The sequence below is a fragment of the Xiphophorus hellerii genome, chromosome 5 (assembly GCF_003331165.1).
Source record: "Xiphophorus hellerii strain 12219 chromosome 5, Xiphophorus_hellerii-4.1, whole genome shotgun sequence".
NCBI classification, from domain to species: domain Eukaryota; kingdom Metazoa; phylum Chordata; class Actinopteri; order Cyprinodontiformes; family Poeciliidae; genus Xiphophorus; species Xiphophorus hellerii.
Genome location: NC_045676.1, coordinates 17605970 through 17626549, shown reverse-complemented (window position 1 = coordinate 17626549; position 20580 = coordinate 17605970). Strand labels below are relative to the sequence as shown.

The following is a 20580-nucleotide window of genomic DNA, read 5'->3' as shown; positions in this document are numbered from 1 at the left end:
TAAAAACTGGAAGGATGGTGGGGAACCATCGTCTTCCAGGAAGAAATGTGGTCGGAAAAAAATCCTGAATGATCGTGATCGGCGATTACTTAAACGTTTGGTCAAATCAAATCGAAGAAAAACAACAGCAGAACTCAGGAGTATGTTTAATTGTGAACGCAAAAGCATTTTCACATGCACAATGCGAAGGGAACTCAAGGGGTTGGGATTGAACAGCTGTGTAGCCGTAAGAAAACCTCTAATCAGTAAGGCTAACCAGAAAAAAAAGGCTTCAGTTTGCTAGGGAGCATAAAGATTGGACTCTGGAGGAATGGAAGAGGGTCATGTGGTCTGATGAGTCCAGATTTACCCTGTTCCAGAGTGATGGGCGCATCAGGGTAAGAGAGTCAGGTGAAGTGATGCACCCATCATGCCTAGTGCCTACTGTACAAGCCTGTGGGGGCAGTGCTATGATCTGGGGTTGCTGCAGTTGGTCAGGTCTAGGTTCAGCAACATCCATCCATCCATTTTCTGTTCACCCTTTGTCCCTAATGGGGTCGGGAGGGTTGCTGGTGCCTATCTCCAGCTACGTTCCAGGCGAGAGGCGGGGTACACCCTGGACAGGTCGCCAGTCTGTGGCAGGGCAACACAAAGACATACAGGACAAACAACCATGCACACACACACTCACACCTAGGGAGAATTTAGAGAGACCAATTAACCTGATAGTCATGTTTTTGGACTGTGGGAGGAAGCCGGAGAACCCGGAGAGAACCCACGCATGCACAGGGAGAACATGCAAACTCCATGCAGAAAGACCCCGGCCGGGAATCGAACCCAGGACCTTCTTGCTGCAAGGCAACAGTGCTACCAACTGCGCCACTGTGCAGCCCGGTTCAGCAACATTGTGTGCCCAAAGAATGAGGTCAGCTGACTACCTGAATATACTGAATGACCAGGTTATTCCATCAATGGATTTTGTCTTCCCAAATGGAACAGGCATATTCCAAGATGACAATGCCAGGATTCATCGGGCTCACATTGTGAAAGAGTGGTTCAGGGAGCATGAGACATCTTTTTCACACATGGATTGGCCACCACAGAGTCCAGACCTTAACCCCTTTGAGAATCTTTGGGATGTGCTGGAGAAGGCTTTGCGCAGTGGTCAGACTCTCCCATCATCAATACAAGATCTTGGTGAAAGATTAATGCAACACTGGATGGAAATAAATCTTGTGACACTGCAGAAGCTTATTGAAACAATGCCACAGCGAATGCGGGCTGTAATCAAAACTAAAGGCGGTCCAACAAAATATTAGAGAGTGTGACCATTTTTCGGTGACGACTTTTATTTTGGCCAGGCAGTGTATATACCTTCGACCAGTGACTGGCTCCTCTAAAATATGATAAATTACATAATCACCTAAAATCCCAAATTTGCTGGGGAGGAAAGTGTGGAATAAAATAATTATTTACAGTGTGTTTACTTTTATTAGAAGTTTATTTAATATTAATCTTACAATGTTTAATTAGTTTATTATGTCTCACCCAGTCTTACAGAGTCATTGTTTCTCTTTTTAGCCTTCACAGTTTGCCTCAGTGTGTCAGAAGCTTAGCAACAGGCGATAAGTAAATAGTTTTCATACCTTGAGGAGGGACAAGACCAGACCGACGGCGGAGCGATTATTATTAGACACAGAATATTCTGTCTGAAACCCATTTTTAACTGAAAGTTGCATTTTTCTCTGTGTGTGTATTAATCTGATTAGCTCCTTGGGAATGTTGGTGGCGACACTCTGTCTGCGGGAGAAGGACAGTATACAGTATATGTAGAGAGGTGATTCCTTTGTCTAGTTAGATCTCTTCTGAGTTCTCCATCTGTGCAGATGTAAAATAAAGCTGTGTTTTGTTCTTTCTCTTTAACAAGGTTTGGACTTTGTTAATTTTTCTCGCTCCACAAAAGCATCTGGTGATGTGGGAGGTATAGCACACCACCTAGGGCGGCATCATGTAGAGGGATGGCATGCTAAAAAAAATGTTTTCTGTCAGTTGTGCCCTGAACTGCAGTCAGTGGCAATTCTATCCCTGTTTTATAATGGGTTAGTCTGATCCCGGTCCTCTTACTCTTATTGGTCTTTTTTGAAGTTTGATTAGTGACTGTTGTGTTGTTTTGTAATTAATTTCCCAAATCTCCCTGGAGTCACTTAAACAATGTCAGACTAAACAGCAGCACAGAATGTTAGGGTGTTTCTTTGTGAATAGAAAGGTCTTTGGTACTGAAACTATGATAGGCCCACTTCATGAACTGTGAACTGAAATAGTAAAACCCTGACTCATGTCTACTTTTCCATAGATGGACATTCATTCTTGTAAAAAGGACCAACAGTTCAGATAAAAATAAGGGTAATGCAATTTCTAAGTATGATTTTCAAATAAAGTTCAGGTTAAGGACTCAAACATCATCAGTGACCCCTCACACCCCCACCATGGACTGTTCTCCCTGCTGCCCTCTGGAAAGAGGTTCCGCAGCATCCGGTGCAGGTCCACCAGGTTCCGAAACAGCTTTTTCCCACTTGCCATCAGACTGCTGAACTCTTAACTGGACTGCACTTAAAATCTGGTCTCCACTTTATACCTTGCGCATGTACAGAGCTAAGTAACTTCCATTTTACTGCCAGTCCTGCACTTTATATTTTATATTTATATTCATATTTTATACTGTATTTTATTTTATTCTGGAGTAACCTCACAACATTGGAAGCTCAAAACACTGTCCTGAGCCGTATGCAACGAAATTTCGTTCTGTATACACCCTGTGCATGCAAAATGACAATAAAGTCAGTCTAAGTCTAAGTCTAAGTCATTTTCAATAGTCCTTAACCTGAACTTCTACCTTGATAATAAACTGGTTTTAGGTTTATTAATCCTATGAATTTAGTAAAAATATTCTTTAAATGAAATGCATAGTTTTGAATAGATTTTATTTTATCTCTGGGAGAGCAGACCACACTGGGACTGTGTCAGTCCACAGCTGCTTGTGTCTCATTAATGTTAGCAGATGTTGGCAGGTATGATGTGGTCTTGAGATTCTGTTTCAAACTGAGTTTATACACCTCTGGAAAAAGTTTAAAGTTTCTCTGATTTTACTCTTTATAGGTATATGTTTGAGTAAAATGAATATTGTTTATTCTATGAATTACTGACAACATGTCTCTTAATTTTGTTTGTGAATGTATGTAAATAAGCAGTTAGATTTAGAAAACTGCACCAACAAATATCTTTTCATGGGTTTTAGCCTTACTGGGGGCTAAGCACCCCTAAAGGTCAGATCCTAGAATCGCCCCTGACTGCAGTTATTTACATGCCCCACTCCCACAGACAAACAATAGCACTTTTGTGTTGAACAAACAATAGGCACTTTATATGGCCAAACACTGCAACATTTTAATGATATTTAGTCTGACATCTGATTTGTAGTTTTCAATGTACTGCTACGTTAAAGGGCTATTTCAGGGTCTTTTTTTGTAGGTAACTCCATTTGATAATTTCTCATTTGAAACTTATTTTGACTTATTAAAACAGAAGTGGATAATTAACTGAGCCAAGGTTTTTGAAATACAGCTATAGATTTCTATAGAGGATATTCTAGAGAAATAAGACTCAGTGTCAGGGTCATATTTAGGCTGCATGCCACGGAAACAAAGGGAAAACAGGAAGTCATGGATCACAAAGTAACTGTTCCTATACATTCTTCTGAACTTAAATATTAAGCAAAAATAAGTGCTTCAGACAGTTGCATTTATTTTAATGGGGTTAGATTTAAAAATGTCAAATGGGGCTCTTTGTAGTTTGTTTTTTTTTATTTGTCAGACAGGTTTACAAGTAAAAACATATTTGACATTTTGGTACAAAAAAGAAGCAGAAATGTTGATAAACCTTGTAGGTTTGTTGAGTTTAGCACAGGCATTTATACAAATTGAGAAGTGTATATTTTTCTGGGCTCAGGTGCTGTTGATGTGGGGCTTTTCAGAGTGCTGCGTCTTGTTCTGGCTGCTGCTGTAGGCCTCGTTGAGCTGCTGCAGGTCCTTCGTCAGGCCTGCAAACTGTTCCTCCTGAGAGCAAAGCGAAAGCAGCCATTAATGTACTGTCATCATTTAAAGTTGTACTAAGAAAGAATCATCTGCTTGGGTTCCAACATGGCCATCTTCTCAAATATAATTGAAACTTTTAAACCAAATTCCTTCTAGGATCCAGGTCCAGTGAATACAAAGAAAAAGCCATAAAACGAGTCCATGCTACCATGCTTGAGTGTTGATTTTAGGTTTTTCTGCTGCTTCATTTTTGTCAAACATAGTGGATCGCATTGAGGCCAAATTTCCATTATGCTGCCTACGTCTTTCATACACTTCTTTCCTTTGTTCAGATTCAGCCTTGCAGATGTAAGTGGTGCTGTTGCCATTTTCCTCTTACAGAGAAGTGACTAATTCCTGGCAATCTTTCAAAACAGGTTAAACTTGTTGTTTACTAATTGTACTTAAATGTGAACATGTGAGTCCTAGCCACTCCTATGAAGACTGACAGCTGTCTTGAATATTCTCAACTTGCCAGGAAAACATCGTTCTGTTCCGTGTTTGAATGAAGAAATGTCTTGGAAAAAAAGAACATTTTTCAACTTAGTAGTTGTATTGAGAGCAAATGTTCATGTCTCAGATCATTGCTTTTGTCTTTCTCCCATGGCACCTGAATGCATAACACCAGAAAAGGCCAAGAAGACGTTTTTGTAAAGCTTCTAGCCAGAATATTGTTTTAAACACATCAATTTGTATTTATTTATTTATTTTTGTATTGTATTTATTTCTTTGTTTACAAGCTTTTAGCTAAATTCCTTCTTGAAAGGGGTTCTCTTGAATTTTGCTCCGCTGCAGTATATATATATATATATATATATATATATATATATATATATATAGTTATATTTGAGTCGTGTTTGAGAACATCCTACATTTAACAATAAAAAATTGTTCAGCATTTCGATGGACTGACAAATGTTGCATTTGCATGCTGTGTGCAGCTAACCAAATAAATTTGACTACAATTCATTTGAATTCATTCTAATTTTGAAGATAATTTTAATATCTAAATTAAATTCACTGACTGATATTTGTGTCTCTGCTTTCCTTACCAGCACATTCATTCTCTCGGCTGCGGCAAGTGCAACACCTAGCCTTCTCTCATCTTCTTCCCTTTCCTCTTCAATCACTCCCAACCTGGAACAAACACAGAGACGCCAGCAACATACAACATGGTGAAGTTAGAAAAAATGTGGGGAAGTTGTCTCTTCAATTTGATCCCAAAGATTGCTTTAGCAGGCACAAAAAATTCTATACAATCTCACCTGAAGGTGGCACTGGCGAGCTGCTCCTCTCGCACCGCCAGCAGGTTCTTCAGCTCATACACCTCAGCTTGCAGCATTGCATTCTGGTCCTGGCTTTGGATGATGAAGTCCTCCAGACGTTTGGCCATGTCCAGCTCCCGCTCTGTCACCTGCTCTATCCCCAGACGGAGCTCTGACAGCTCCTGGGCGTGCTGGAGGGGAATCACACTTTTATGTAAATGTAGGAAATTGAAACCCAGTGTGAAATCAGTTGTGGGGATGGATGGATGGTTGAAACATACCCGGTCCAGTAAGCTGAACTGCTCGTTCTCGGCTTTCATCTCACCCGACTCCCTGTTGGGGTTGACGATGATCCATGGAACTGGTGCTGGAGCACGCCTGATGCTTTCACTCTAAACAAGGTAGACAGGAGACTGCTGGGTTTGTTTTACTGGCAAAACAAAAAATATCTCTGGAAAATGTCAAATAGCATAGATTTGCTGGTTGGTATTGCACCCTGAGACCGGGCTTTACTCACAGTATCTGGTCGTGTGATAACTGGCTCGTTGACCTCAGCCCCTTGCTCTTCGTGGTCCGATGTCGGCAGAGCTTCGGAACTGGTCTGCCTCTTCAGGGCTTGTTTGCCGTGACCAGGACGTCTGTGTGGAGCACTCTGGGTTCTGGTGACTGGTTTCCTCTCTCTCGTGTTCTTACGTGGTCTGCTTTCACTGCGAAATAAACAGATCAGTGTGTCATAATGTCAATATTTCATCCATTACTGAACTGTAAAAAAACAAAATGCAGTTTTCAAATTATTCAAATGATTCTTTTGTGTCTTTTTTTTAGTTCTTTGATAAAATGTCCTGTGAAACTGCATGTAAAAATATTATCTTTTGTGATTCTAAAAAGCAAGGAAAAAAAATTTGGTGCCACTTTAAAAAATGGTTTGACTTGTTTACAGATTTTTTCTACAAGTAGTTGACACAGCAGTGGTTTGTGGTACATTCAGTTTTATTTTGCTTCTCAAACAAAAGACTAGTCTATTGGAAAGCCAAAGTTAACCCAATGCAGTGCATATTTACTGAGTGAAAATCTACAGTTGTCATCATTTCCTTAGACATTTTATACATTTCAAATTATCTTCATTACTTGTGAATTATTTAACAAGTACACAGGTGTCATATAGTACCTGTCTTGTGGGCCTTTGGAGTCCACAGGCAGTCTCTGGAGGGAAGACTGCAGAGGACTGTACTTTCCCAACTCTCGTGGAGGAACATACACCGGTTTGGGTGGTTTTGTATGACTGCAAAACAGAGGCCAGTCAAAATAGCAGCAGGAAGCTCATGGAAGAGGCTCAAGGCCCCTAACTTACCTGTTCACAATGATCCGAGGCGCTTCAGGACCAAGTGAATCACTTATCTGGTTCAGGATTGAAGGCAGAGGATGCAGCTTGTCAATTGTGTCCTGAAAATGAAAAGCTGGAAGTTAGTTTTATATCATAAAATAACACCTGATGAATAATGGACTCTCGTTTGCTCATGATTATCAACCAAACTGGAATCACTTTTCGTCCCACCTGATTCTTCTTATAGATAATGTCCACAAGGAGGCCGTGCAGCACAGCCAGACGCAGGGGCAAGTCTACATATCCATCAAAGGATGTCATCGGGATTTCAGTGTCTTGATTGGACACTGTTTGCAGGAAACACTTCATCCCATCCCAGTGCTGATCCAGGAATTCATTCATGAACAGCATGTACTCCTCCTTCTCTCCAAACCTGAATCCACACAAAACATTTCATTTGCTTAAACATTTAAACTTTCACTCATGTAGAGTTTGTCAGCATGAGTTGAGATGACTAGATGCAACTCACAAGGTGGAGTTGGCCAGATTCTGGATGACTTTGGCAGTAAGGGTGAGGGTCCGCAGGGTGTTCGGCTCCGGATATGCCTGAGTCAGTCCGAAAAGAGAAGGACTCAGGATAGCAGGACATAAGAAGCGGAGGAAGAGCGAGGCAGAGATGAGTCGCTGCCCAATTTCTGCTTTCCCCTTGTCTTCACACAGCTCCATCCAGTTGGAGAAGATCTTGTTTAATTCCTCAGGAAAAGATCTGTGAAAGGGAAAGATATGCTCAATCAGTTCCTTGAAGCAATTTGTCTTTTGCTTCTTCTTCACCAAGCCGTCATGTCTCACCCGTGTATCTCAATTATCTTCTGCACCACATCTTCACAGGTTTCCCTCAAGTGCTGCTGGTTGCTCGACAGTTCAGCAGCGGGGCATTTGAGAGGGTCAACTTCACAGTTCTCCACTGAGGCGTATAGTCGGTTGATGAAGTCCCCTTCATAAGAAAAAGAAAGAAAGAAATTAAAGCAGACCGTTTTGTTGATGATGCTCATTTATTTTGTTTAGTTTTTAATGTTTAGCCACAGCTTGCCATGGATCTTAAATTGTTTGGAAATGTCGAAACATTGCTGGAAGTCCTTGCCTTGAGGTATGAATTTTTACAATCTGGATTTTATGCACTAAGCCTCTGCTGTTAACAATAGCTGCAGTTAAAAAAAACCCTGTTAGAACAGTTTTAAAATGCCGCCATAACACGTTCTTGATTTAGTTTGGCTGAAACTATTTTAGCGAGCTGCTTGGCGAGAGACTTCTCCTAATCTTTTATGTAGACATGATGCACTCAAGAATATTTAATGTCCTCTCCCAATGCAGAAAAGTTTTGATGGTGGAACGTAACAAATAAATGTTTTACAAGTTGGACCCCAACTTGTAAAACTGTTTGGTATGCACTTAGTGCATGTGCGTTTTTTCCTTTACATTAGGTAAAAAAAAAACAAAAAAAACAATTTGAATAGAAGCTTTTTGGATGTTAAATAATCGGTATCAGCAGATATTTCAATTCATACATCTTTAAAAGAAACCACTATAATCTTTACGTATTACCTACCTAGTGTGTCAATTAGGTACTTCTGGCCAACCAGCTTCATATATTCATCTATGGCTTTAGTAGCCAGTGTGTTTTCTCTGAAGATCAATGCTTCCTTCTCTCCGAGTCGGTTAACCTCTGCATCGCCCAAATCAATGAGGAATTCCTGGAAAAAGTCCAGCATGAACAATCAATACAGTTTTAAAACAACATAATGCTGAATTTCTGTTCTTGTGTTGACATATTTTCTCAACCTTGGCCTTGCCAATACTCTGGAGTACGTGGACCAGAGCTCCTGCCAGCTCCTCTTTCTCCTTCACGTTGAGAAGTGGCTCCAGGTTTCCGCACATTTCTACATATCTCACTGTCACATACTCCGCAAACTCTTTGTATTTCTCCATCGGCAGCACTTTCAGGTTCTGGAACCGAGCCTTGATGCGGAGGGAAGCCTGTGAACTCAGCACTTCCTTGTTCCCAGCTGTGGCCGACGCCTTGAAAGGCGTGATGGGATACCACTTCTCTTGATAGGTCCGACCTCGAATATCTGCCAAAGGTATGTTCACGCTTCCCAGAGGATGCAAGCTGGACTCATCCCGGGAGTGGCGCTTCTTTTTGGCGTCTTCCTCACGGAAGAGATGCAGGCTGATTTGGGAGATGGAGGGAAGATTGTCGAGCTCGAAAAATTCCCCCCAAAATAGTTGGCAGCCGCCAGCTGCGCCCCCGCTTCCCCCCAGGCCTCCTGTAGACCCGGAGGCACTGTCCCCAGCCACGCTGGAGCGATTAGTTGGCTTGCCGACAGCTCGACTGCTTGTGCGGGCAAACAAGGTTCCATCAAGGTGAACCTCGCAGTAGTAGCGCCGTTTGGGGGGAAGATCCTTTGCTTCATTGACCCAAAGACTCAAGGAGTTCTCAGTGCGCTCAATGTTATCCTGTGAAAATTAAGGAAGTGTTTTACGTGGTATTTTAGATGTTGTGTAACGTATTTTTCACATGCAAAATAACTTACCTTGTTGGGCTGAGCAGCACGTCTCAAGTCTTCAATCCAGCGATCCCGTTCAGCAGCCGAGGAGCAGCCAAAGCAGTGGGTGTTTTCAGAATTTATCACCTAAAAACACAAAATCCATCCAGTTACTGAGAAGACCCAGCACATCCAACCCGTAGAACCCAAACCAAAGTTTACCTCAAAGCAATACTTTTCCCCTAAGATTGAGCTGTGGACTGGTCTGATGACAGTGCTGGTGTCGGCACTCAGATCCAGACTCCCTACTGGAACCGATACAGACTCACGGGAACCATACTGCCTGTAAGTTACAAACAACAGTGAACAAGTTAAGCAGAGTACGCTTTTACAAGCAAGTCCAAGCTAGGTACGAGTCTCACAGCATGCCACGGTTTTAAAAGGGACAGTTTTAAAATTGCATAAGTTATATGCCACATGTTTTTAATGGTTTACAGTGCTTAAAGCTTTGAGAAGCATGACTGCAGGCTAACTACCCAAAACAATGATCAACTAATTGCAACTGTAGTATTTCTACTCAGCTTTATACTGTGAGAATTTCATACTGGCTCATGTACCTTAGAACAAACCAAAAAAAAAAAAAAAGTTGACGTGCACTTAGGAAATCATGCTTGTTGACATGATTTCTCATTAGTCATTTGTTATAATATTATGACTATTTTATGGATGGATGATTTTCTCACTAAATGCATGAGTTTACTATTATCTTCAGCTGTTTTTTTTCTTTCATGCTGTGTTGGTAGATAATTGCTTTTAAAGGAAATAAAGCAAATTTAGATTTATTTCCTGTGCTAACCTGAGGAGGTTAAAATACTTTAGAAACATAAGAGTGTGCTTTACCTGCTTAGTTTGTTTAGTCCCGGGTTCAGTTGGGTGGCACTGTTCCTTTTGGCCTTATCCAGGCGCCGTTTGATCAGTCCCTGAGGGTGAAGATGTTACACCGGGGGGGATAAATGCAATTATGTATTTCGTCATGAGGAAATGCAGTGCAGGCACACAGATTATCTGATGTGTACTCACCCGTACACCACCATCCTGGTTCTTTGGCCGAGAGCCGCCTGGGAGGCCCACAGGGTCAGGGCTGCATTCTGAGGGTCAAGATGAAAGGCGTCGGCATGAGAAAGATATGTAAAGACCAAAAGGACATTAAATCTATCAGAAGGTTTGTGGAAAATATATGTTAGGTAAAAAAAATTTTTTTCCCCCCCTCAAAATGTTGTTAATCCTGGCATTTTTCCCTGAGGACAATTTTAGCTTGTAAAGAGAAAAAGCTGATGTCTGAAAGATATAAACTGTTTACTTCAATGCATTTTGTTTAGTCATTTCAATGAGATTTGTTTATCATTACCAGCTCTTTAAAAAAACAAACAAAAAACAAAAACTCCCTCTAAAATTCACATTTTCTACTTTTAAAAGCAGTTTATGACACATCTCTCAAGTAAAATCCAGCACCGTGGTTCCCCACCCAGTGGACACATTTGTTTACCGAAGGAAACATTTGTCAGAGCTGCAGTGATAGTTGATGAACCCAGAATGACAGGATGTGGTTTTTAGTTGGAGGCTGATAGCTACAGAAATCATAGTCAAACTTAATAAGCTTCACGAACAGGGATTCTGTGAGTCTTTCATGTAAATTAACTTCTTCAAAATCTTCAGTACATAATTTCCTCTTCTTTTTATTTCTAGAGTCACTTCTTCAGAATGAGATAAAAGTTAAGAGGAAAATGTACATTTTTGCCAACAAAGCATTTAAGGTAGAGCACTCTCAGACGTTTTGCTTACCTAAAGATCCTCCACAAACAAACCAGCGTCTAAATCCCATCATTAGTCCGAGCTGAAAAAGACGTTTCGCTGTCTTACTTAAGAAGCTGTGTCTTCAACATTTCCTTCCCCTGTTCAGTAAAACATGCTGCTCCTGATAGCGTTCAACAACCTAGCCGATCCAGGATTGTCATCTCAAGATTGCAGCTTCTAACTTTCTCTTAATATTTAAGCAGAAATCAAACAAGATGCTTCTTGAGCCTTCCCTGTGCTACTTTATCCCCCCTGTGCTCTTCTTTCTCTGCGTCTGTTCATTGGACTGTTTGAGCAATCAGCCGCGATGTTATCTTTCTCAATAACTCACAAAGGAAGCAATTTGACAGTCAGCCTCACAATCAAACATTCAGCCATTTCCTCTGTGACTTTGTGCAGAATCACACATCTGATGTCAAGAGGCAGACTTTGGTACATTTATGTCTCACTTCATGTCTCACTTGTGTGTGTATTGACCTGCATCATTGTCGGCGAGGTTCTGAACGCTGAGGTTGGACAAGCAGCTGCTGACGCGGTTTCGGATCCACGTCGTCGGCTGAGAAAGACGCACACATTGAAACTCTCCAAAATTAGACAAATGCGTTTTTACAATGGCTGTGAAATGTACAACAGGTGCATCTGAAAAAGTCAGGAGGGTTGGCAAAACGTTTGTTTATTTCAGTGATGCAATTCAAAACTGTATTGAAGTACGTGAGTGGTACTCTCTGTATTATATAGATCCATTAGACACAGAGTGATATTTTCAAGCATTTATTTTTTATTATAGCTAAGAAAGAGAAGAATATAACAAAAACCCAAAATGAAGTTTTTTTTTTGAAAATTGTAGAATTACATGACACCAATAACAAGACATAAAATAAATGCCACCACACACAAAATGATCCAGCTTAATCATTCTATTGCTATCCTTGGGCAATATCCATTATTTTCTACTACATTTCTTCTTTCCACACAACTTTCCATTAATTAATTTAGAATATACATCCCGACGAGTCTCAGTTGTCATATTAAAAGTACCTTTTGAAAATAACAACCTTAGTATGAAACACTTTTTATTAAGTCCACGTTTGTTTTTGTTTTTTTAAATATATATATTTTTGTAGAGCTGATGTAATATTTAAATTTTAAATTTCACATTCTTATTAAGATTGCTGGAGATAGCCACCAGTACCCCTTGCTGTTACCCATCTCAGCAACAGCAGGCTCATCTCTACATGCTTAAGGATACGCGTGTAAGATAATGGACGAATGAATGGATGTTCTCATTGTCTGTGGAAATTATCAGAATTAAAACAAATTGAGTCTTTTAAGCATCCATCTGTGTGTAATTAATCTATACAATGTGTTTCACGTGGTGATAAAATCCCTGAAATAAATGGGCTTTTCAGAACTATTCTAATTTATTGAACTGGTCTGTGCACGATTTGCAGAGAAAGTGCATTTAGGTTTTCACTACCTGTGAGCCACAGTCACCACAATTTGTGAAATTGTTTAGAAGACATCACTCTGTGTGTAATAAATCTATGACCTGAAATAAATTCACTTTCTGTTTTTGTCCATTTCTAGATAAACCTTCATACAGGTAGTATAACTGTGAGACTTGTTACCTCATCCTCTTGAGTGATGAGGATTTGTCCGTCTCCCAGGATGCAGTTGGTGATGTCCCATAAGGGGACCTCCTGTGGTGGGACCCAGTTTTGTCTTGTAAATTCACCGGCTGCAGCGTGTGCCGGTTCAACCTCCTTCAAGTCTGCAAGAGGACATTGATTTCACTCACACACACAGCCGACAGGGAAAGAGGTGTCTGCGATCTACACCATCATTTCGGGCACACGGTGACCCTTGTTTGTTTTTTAGTTCTGATAATTACGGCCTGATGAGACGACACTTATCTCACTCACCGTGTGGCCACTCCCACTTACTGATGCGATCTGTTTCTTCATGGCACACCAAGAGATACGGATATCCTGTTATTTCTCAGTAGCTTTGCTCAACTTCCTTCTTAATTTGCATCGTCTCTGTGTTTACTTTTAAAAACTATTTTTTTTGCAGATGCAGGCTTTTTAAAGAAAAATGAAGATACTGAGAAAAGCACTGAATAAATGAAGGGTTGTTGAGAAACAATGGTTTTGTAGAATCACTATAATGATTAAATAATACTCAACTACAGTGCATTCACCCAAACTACTTGTTGAAAGTATCCTCTCGAAAATGACTAGACTGCTTGATGGTACCTTTTCCTCTGCAACATCAGTACGACTTTAGGATTAGAAGAACCTGTTCACTGGCGTTTATACTTTGTCCTATCCCAGTAATCTAAGTGATTTTTAGACAATAATATCAGGAGGAAAATGTGTTGTCAGCTGGTGTTTTTTAAGTTTAACCACCTTCATAATCTGTGGTTGATTGTGTTTGATTTGGGTGAACAGAATAGATGAACCACAGTGCTTTTGTTTTTATATTCAAACACCGTCTTCACAGTTCCAGTTCCAGTTTTTACTGCCGTTACTTGAAGCTAAAGAGATTTTCTGTCCAAATGCAGTGCAGCGTAAAGTGTGCCATCTTGTGTCGGAAGTTCATTCTGGCGCAGACTCTGCAGTCCTCTGCCCTGCTGTGTGCAGTCAGAAGGAGTCATGCACAAAAATCCAAAATCTGTTTGTTTTTTACTAATCACTTTCATCTGACCACACACAAGCTCTAGTTTGAAATGTTTATCAGACGTCATGTGACTGTTGGGTGTTGCTCACACCTTTTCCTGCTTCTCCCTTCTCATCACTGAACACGATGCAAGGACATCGAGTTTAAAAGCTTGACTTGTCAATCGAGAAGCAGCTTGGGGACTGCAGGTCTCCCAGCAACCACATGTGCAATTTGGAGGTGTGCGTAGTTCTCTCTAGCCTGGGGCCATTGTCATGGGGAGTCTAACACTTACAGATGCTTATGTCAAATGGGCTACATCGTAGTGTAATATTTTATTTTATTATCTTTTGTTCATTGTTTTTTGTTTTTGTTTTATATGATCTTTTTGTTCCAGCTAGAATAGTTAGACAATAGTTAAAGTTAATTAGTCTATTTAGTTTGGCAGCTCAAAGTGTGTTTTAATAGGTTGTAGCCTTGAAATCAGCGTTACTTCTCCTTCAAATTCTCTGAAGACACAAGCTGTTGCTCCTCTCTACTAAACCTGGAACCAATAACGCTGCCAGCAGCATAATTAACACCCACGATCCTAACACAGATGTTTGTTGCCTCTCTAGAGCCTTGCAGAGACCAGGCACATTCTGGCTAATTTGTATTATTAAAGTGCCGTGTCAGTCCAGTGTAAAGAGGACCTAATAGCAGTCGGAAATAAGAAATACATCAAGCATAGACTCCTTTTATGTTTTCCATGTTGATGATGTAATACTATACTAATGTACAGTATATTCCATATACAGACATTTTCAGATATTATGTTGTAAATGAGCTTAAACAAATTCGCACAAACTATTTGTGTGAAATTAATTTTGCTAAAGGGATTGATGTTGAGCGTCAGGATCATTGGTTAGACTTAATTTTACAAAGAATGTTTTTGCTGATAAACTATATATGTAATTTTTTTATATCAAGTTCTGTCAATGGTAATTACAAAGGAAAATTAAAAAACAACATGTAATACTGACATCTGAACTTTCACAGCAGTGTAAAACTGGAAAAACAAACAAAAAAGAAATTTATGAAGGTTCTTGTATTTCACGATGTGTTAGTAAACTGGACATCGTTGCTTCCTGCTCTCTGGGCATCATCTGTATCAGGACTGGGCAAATACTCCAATCAGGCTCCATCCAACAGAGAGAGGATCTTATTTTAAATGCAAAATACAAATTCATAACCTTTGACAATAGCAAGGAGCAAACGTTTCAGTGCAAACAAGCTTTTTTAAAAAATAAAAAACATTCATTTATTTTGAAATAAAAACATATTGCATTCACATTACACTGTGTGTGTTTGATGTTCAGTGACTTTAACTCAAAACTAAACATCTGCTGCTTATTACAGGATGTAACTTTGAATTGTATTCTGCTTTATGCTTCATTTATCTTTATAACATCACCATTATGTTTCATCCTTGCACTCATTGCTTTTTATTTTGATTTTACTTTGGTTTTTTTACTTTAAAATCTTATGTTATTTGAATAATTTTCTTATTACTTTTATTGATTGCATCTATAATTGAGGTGACTTTGTTTTTTCATTGTATGTGTACTCTCCTGCCAGTCCTTTGACTGAAAGCACTGTACAAAGTTTTCTATATTATTATTATTATTATTATTGGATTTTCTTTATGCACAGGGCCAGGATGTATTTTATCAGACATAGACTTATATTATTTTTAGGCTGGGATAATTAATACACCACCAAGATGAGCCATTTTAGTCTGGACTCTGAGGTGACAATAATGTAGTAGTTGAGGGCGTGGCCTGGGAGGCGGAGCATGATGGGGGGTTGGGTCCACAGTGATCAGCTCACCCAGGATGCCCTTCATGCTAGAGCTGCAAGTTCAAATAGTTGACACATTTTTGAATCCACTAACGTTGACTCAAAATTGACCAAAATTAGAATATATTTTGTAATTATTTTTGCTGCATGCTTCTGCTCAATGCATCACTGATGAATGTGATTAACTTCTGGAATATTTTCAATCTTCCACTTTTTTTGTACATACAAAACAGTCCACTAGTCATTATTAAAAGAAGCCACTCTATTTTTTTTTTTATGGAGTATCCTTTCATTTCAAAGTAAGTTAATAATATTTCCAGCTTGTGCCATTTCTGAATTAATGACTTCCATTTTTAAAGTCAGCTAGTTTACAGTAATAGTGCCAGCCACTCTTTTTCAGTAACGTTTGTTTTGAAGTTCCTTCTCACCCTTAAATGAGTCTTCTCACCATGTCAGCTCAGTGGTTAAATATGAGCCTGATATGGTTTTGTGAAAAGAGGTCTCACATACCACACCTTTGTGCCAAAAGAACATCTGAAATGTAACAGGAAATCATAGTCTCGCCACATGTGGTGAACTTTTTAGAGCCGGACGCACTTTTACGTGGGAAAATCCACTTTTGTAGAGACGAAGTCCCATGCAACCTAAACATTTAAAGTTGCTTCATCATCTTAAACGTGAAACTCAGCACAGAGTGATTTTTCTTTAAATACCTTTGTCACAGACTCAGATCATGTGTTGTTACCTGGAAGCAACGCGTGCTCGCTGTTGCGGCTCTGCAGCCTCGGCCTCTTGAGCTTCTGGGTCACGTTCCACAGGTATTTTTTGAAGATCGTCCCCCCACTTCCTTTCGACGAGGGGTCATTGGAGGAGGCCCCTGCAGCCTCTGGGGCAGCCGATGATGAAGCTGGCTGGGCTGAGCTGGCGGAGCTGGAGGAAGGCGTTAAAGCTGCAAAAAGAGATCCAGGAGGCTCCGACAGAGCCCTCCTGAACGGGTTCTTCCTGGTGGCCCCGGCACCTTTCTCAACCTTGGCTGCCTCTCCACTTTTCCCACCTGTTGAATTTTTGTCCCCAGGATCCTCACTCAGGGCTTTGCGCCAGTTTTGCATCTTGTTCCACTTGTTGCTGGAGGCCTTCTGGATCTTGTCGATAGTGGACGTGGAGGTGGCTGCAGCCCCGTCTCCTTCTTCTCTCGGCTCATTGAGCGTTCCCTTGGAGCCGGTGTGCCACTTGTACGTGTTGAGGGGATCGGCGGTCTCAGACGGTTGAGGATGCTCGACAGGAGTCTCCTTTTCCTTCTCTGGTGACCCCTGCTCCTTTGATAGAGGATGAGCTGCATGCTCTGAATCTTTCTCCTCGGTGCCCATTTCAGATTTGACTTGCCTGCTGCAGAACTTCTCTCCAATTTAAAGCTGCATTAACTGCCTTCATAGGAGGTTTCTCCAACGTCCTTTCTGAGTTACTGCTATCTTCAAGATTTTTTGTAAAAATTATTATTTATTTTTGCTTACACAGGCAAAGTAGTCCTCCCTGGTTCAGTCTCAGTGCTTGTCTCGTTTCCTGTCTCGTTACAAAAAAAAAAAAACGTTATCCGGCAACAACAGTCGCAGAGCTGCTCCGCTTGCGGTTGCTCTGCTGCAGGACCCAAACTCCTCTGTTGCGTGCGCCGTTTGCTTCCTCATTGAGTGCCACCGAGAACTTCACCTTTTTACACAAAATCCTGCTATTTTTGTCTGCTGTTTATGTTTTGAACAAAAACAAACTTCCCTTCCTCGCTTCCTGTTCTGCTTTAATGTAATGTTTTTAAAAAACAGAGTCATCTCCATTAACTATGACAAACTGAAATACAGTTTTTTATTTGTTTCAGAGTAAAAAAAAAAGAAAAAAGCAATGGTTGCTATTTTGAGAATGAGGTCCACCGTCGGGCTGTGAAAGGTAGTTCACAGGTTTTTCCGTAAGGTGAAGTTTTGACAGATTTTGAGTTGTCCGCCACAGCGGAGTTGTCACACCGCTGTGGCACAGCGGTGTGAGGAAATGTGGCTTTGCATGTTTTTACTCAACAGGTTCTTGAGCTTGATGACATTTATATCAGCACACTTCACACTTGAAGTAAAATACTTAAGAAAATGAATTAAAAAAAAAGGTTTACGCATAATCTGATGTGTATTGGCTCTATCAGTATCCACCTCTGCGTAATTGTCAGAGGTTACCTGTGGGCGTTTTATGGACTGTTGACTGTTAAAATCAATTTCCTGTGAAAGCAAGCCTGTGCTTCCTGTCAGTGTGTCAGAGTCACAAAACCACTTCCTGTTCTCGTTCTTCTCTCAGCTTGTTCACACCTGCAGGGTGTCCTACCAACGCCTGATGGCACATTGATCCACAATTTAATTCAATTCAGTTTATCTATAAAGCACTAAAATTCACAGCAAGTATCATCTTGAGGTACTTTACAGAAATTATTTAAATCCAATCATACATACAGTCCAACTGAAGCAGTTATGAAACGGCACAAAAAGCTCCATTAATTACTCAAAGTTTCTATCTAAGGAAGCCCAGCAGGTTGCATCGAGCCATTGACCTGCGGCATCCACTCCTCCTGGACGAGCATGTAGTGACAATGGACAACCGCTTGCATTGAGTCGTTGACTTTATGGCAATCTCTCATACCGATGATGCATGCAGCGACAGTGGAGAGGAAAAACTCCTCTTTAACAGGAAGAAACCTCCAGCAGAACCTGACTCTGTTCAGGCCAAACGCAACGGCCGACTGGGGGGTTTGAGAAGACAGAGCAGATACACAAACAGAAACAGAACTCATGTAGGAAGATTAAGTTACAGAAAAGTAAAAAGTTAATAGCAGGAGAAAGAGAGCGAGAGAGATAGATATAGAGAGAGAGAAAGAAAGAGAACGTTTAGTTGTTGGCAGCATTATCTAAGCTGATGTCCTGATTTGAACGCAACTCCGAGGGTTCAAATGTTGAAGTGTAAGCACAATGTGAAAATCAATGATAGTGGAAATCAAATAAACATGAATTCATGTGAAAACATTAATTGTTAGAAATTATGTTGTCCCTTTAGAAAATGGATTAAGTAATGAATTTGGAAACCGAAGAATTTTCCCAATACTGACGCTTATATACAGTACATCTGTATAATAATAAAAGTGAACTCCAATATTGTAGACTGCATGGGAATCTTGAGAAGCTTTAAAAAGCTCACCATCTGATCCCAACACTATGATTTTACAGAGTTATCATTATTAATTTGTCAAAATAAACATCTGAGCAGTTTACAGTAATTTAATTCTGAAAGTTAAAGCTGTAAGTGACTGAAACATGGAGCCAATGTGGAAACTGCAGGCAAGAGCGCAGCCACCGAATAACACAGTCATCAACTCCCCTCTGGTGGTGACAATACGGAAGCACAACGATTTTTCTTTTTTGTTCAGCATACTTAGATGCATAATTATGTGTTTTGGTTATAATGATAAACATTTTAAGTTGGATTTATGATAGGTAAGTTTTTGTCTGTGAAATCCAGGAAGGAAGATAACGAGTTCTATATCCCGGTTGAGTTTAAAAATAATGATATTTTTGTGGAGCATGTGATCTGATTTTGTTTAGCTATACATTTAGATGGGCACCAAGCAATTTTATGCAGAAAGAGTAAAAAAAAACAAAAAAAAAAACACCTATGGCTTCAAGTCTGACATTAACATTGCTTGATATAATGTAGTCTTAAGTATGCAAGTTACCACAACAAAAGTTACACTATATAAATAAATTATAATACAGAATGGTAAAGTCGATGTAGTTGCTCTTAGAATAAGTTTACTTTATTCGATTAACACCTGATAAAGATAGTAGGTTTGAGTTGCCTTCTTTTCACTCTGATTAAAAGTGAAAAGGCGGCAAAAATACAGCTGAGCTGACTTAGTAGAAAGCCCACTTACCCTGACAAGGCACAGCCTATGAGTGGGGTTAGTTTTCTATTTTTTATTTAATAAGCGGAACAAATAATTTACATTTTCCAGGTCGCATTATTGGCACACATACACAATTTAAAATGAGCAGTTTCAACAGATTGTGTTGCTATGAGAACCCCTCCCGCTCCCCAGAATATTCAGCTTACAATTCCTGTAGAGAACAAATCAGTCAAATCAAATGGAAAAATCTTGTGTGTGCTTCTGGCATTCCTCTTTCCACTTTGTGATACAGACATGAGGAAGTCGTTGCCTAATTGTTTTTCAGCGGAAGGAACCATCCAGTTTCGAAAAGGATAGTTTTCACTTCCTGTCAAACTGCTTTCCTTCATTTAAAACCATTTTTTTTAAAGTTCTTTACCCAACTGGAGCTTAATGTGCCTTTATTTATTGGGGGCCACATGGAGCCAAATATTTTTTCTGCCTTGGATTGTACAGGAAAGCTTTACGCCTGTTGACTGGAGGAACTCTTGGAGGGATTAGATTTTTAGAGGACTACTTATTAGTAGAGTTTGTGGACATCTTAAGTGTTTTGCTGGTGGTTTTAGTACTGTGCATGTGGAAGGCTGGATGATTATCTGGGGTTTTACATGCAAACCTGAAAACAAACAAACATTAGGCTTTTGGAAGCATTTGGATCTGAACAGGGTTTTGGTCCAGAGAACTTGTCAATGTAATAGCAGGTGCATGTTGGCACTCCTCTCAGTTTGACGGTTTGTTTGGATCATCTGGTGTAACGTAAGTGTACTGGTTCCCAGTAATGGGCACAAGTGCAGGAATAGCAAGCCATACCTGGAGCAGGTTCCATCCTTTGGGCTTTAGGTGAGCTGGGTTCAATTGTTGGAACTTCAATCCAGTTGCAGCTCCCAGAAGATGAACTAGACTTTCATTGAAAAAGACATTCTCAAAACTGTAAAACATACAGTGAGACCAGATGAATGAAGATATATTTTCCTGCATGTCGATAAAACTTTTGATTTCAAGGAAACAACATGAGAGAAGGGGT

At 40.1% G+C, this 20580-nt stretch overlaps 1 protein-coding gene across 1 annotated transcript; it reads right to left on the bottom strand.

Annotated features, from left to right (window-relative positions):
* Positions 1-3817: 3817 nt before the first annotated feature.
* rasal3 (RAS protein activator like 3) lies at positions 3818-17256 on the bottom strand. Its single transcript, XM_032564027.1, has 19 exons — positions 16338-17256; positions 12724-12866; positions 11573-11651; positions 10322-10389; positions 10142-10221; positions 9464-9584; positions 9290-9388; positions 8538-9212; positions 8305-8449; positions 7548-7692; positions 7228-7464; positions 6930-7131; positions 6726-6817; positions 6543-6656; positions 5892-6081; positions 5656-5766; positions 5375-5565; positions 5162-5246; positions 3818-4091 (listed from the first exon to the last, which is right to left on the bottom strand). Exons 1-19 carry the CDS (start codon positions 16957-16959, stop codon positions 3981-3983), a joined length of 3510 nt encoding a protein of 1169 aa, XP_032419918.1. The 5' UTR covers positions 16960-17256; the 3' UTR covers positions 3818-3980.
* Positions 17257-20580: the final 3324 nt, after the last annotated feature.

Coding starts and splice junctions, on each gene's coding strand:
- rasal3 (XM_032564027.1), bottom strand. CDS start 16,959: ATGGGCACCGAGGAGAAAGATTCAGAGCATGCAGCTCATCCTCTATCA. Junction 11,652..12,723: donor TCATCACTCAAGAGGATGAG/GTAACAAGTCTC, acceptor CGTCTTTCTCAG/CCGACGACGTGGATCCGAAA. Junction 6,082..6,542: donor TCCAAAGGCCCACAAGACAG/GTACTATATGAC, acceptor TTTATTTCGCAG/TGAAAGCAGACCACGTAAGA.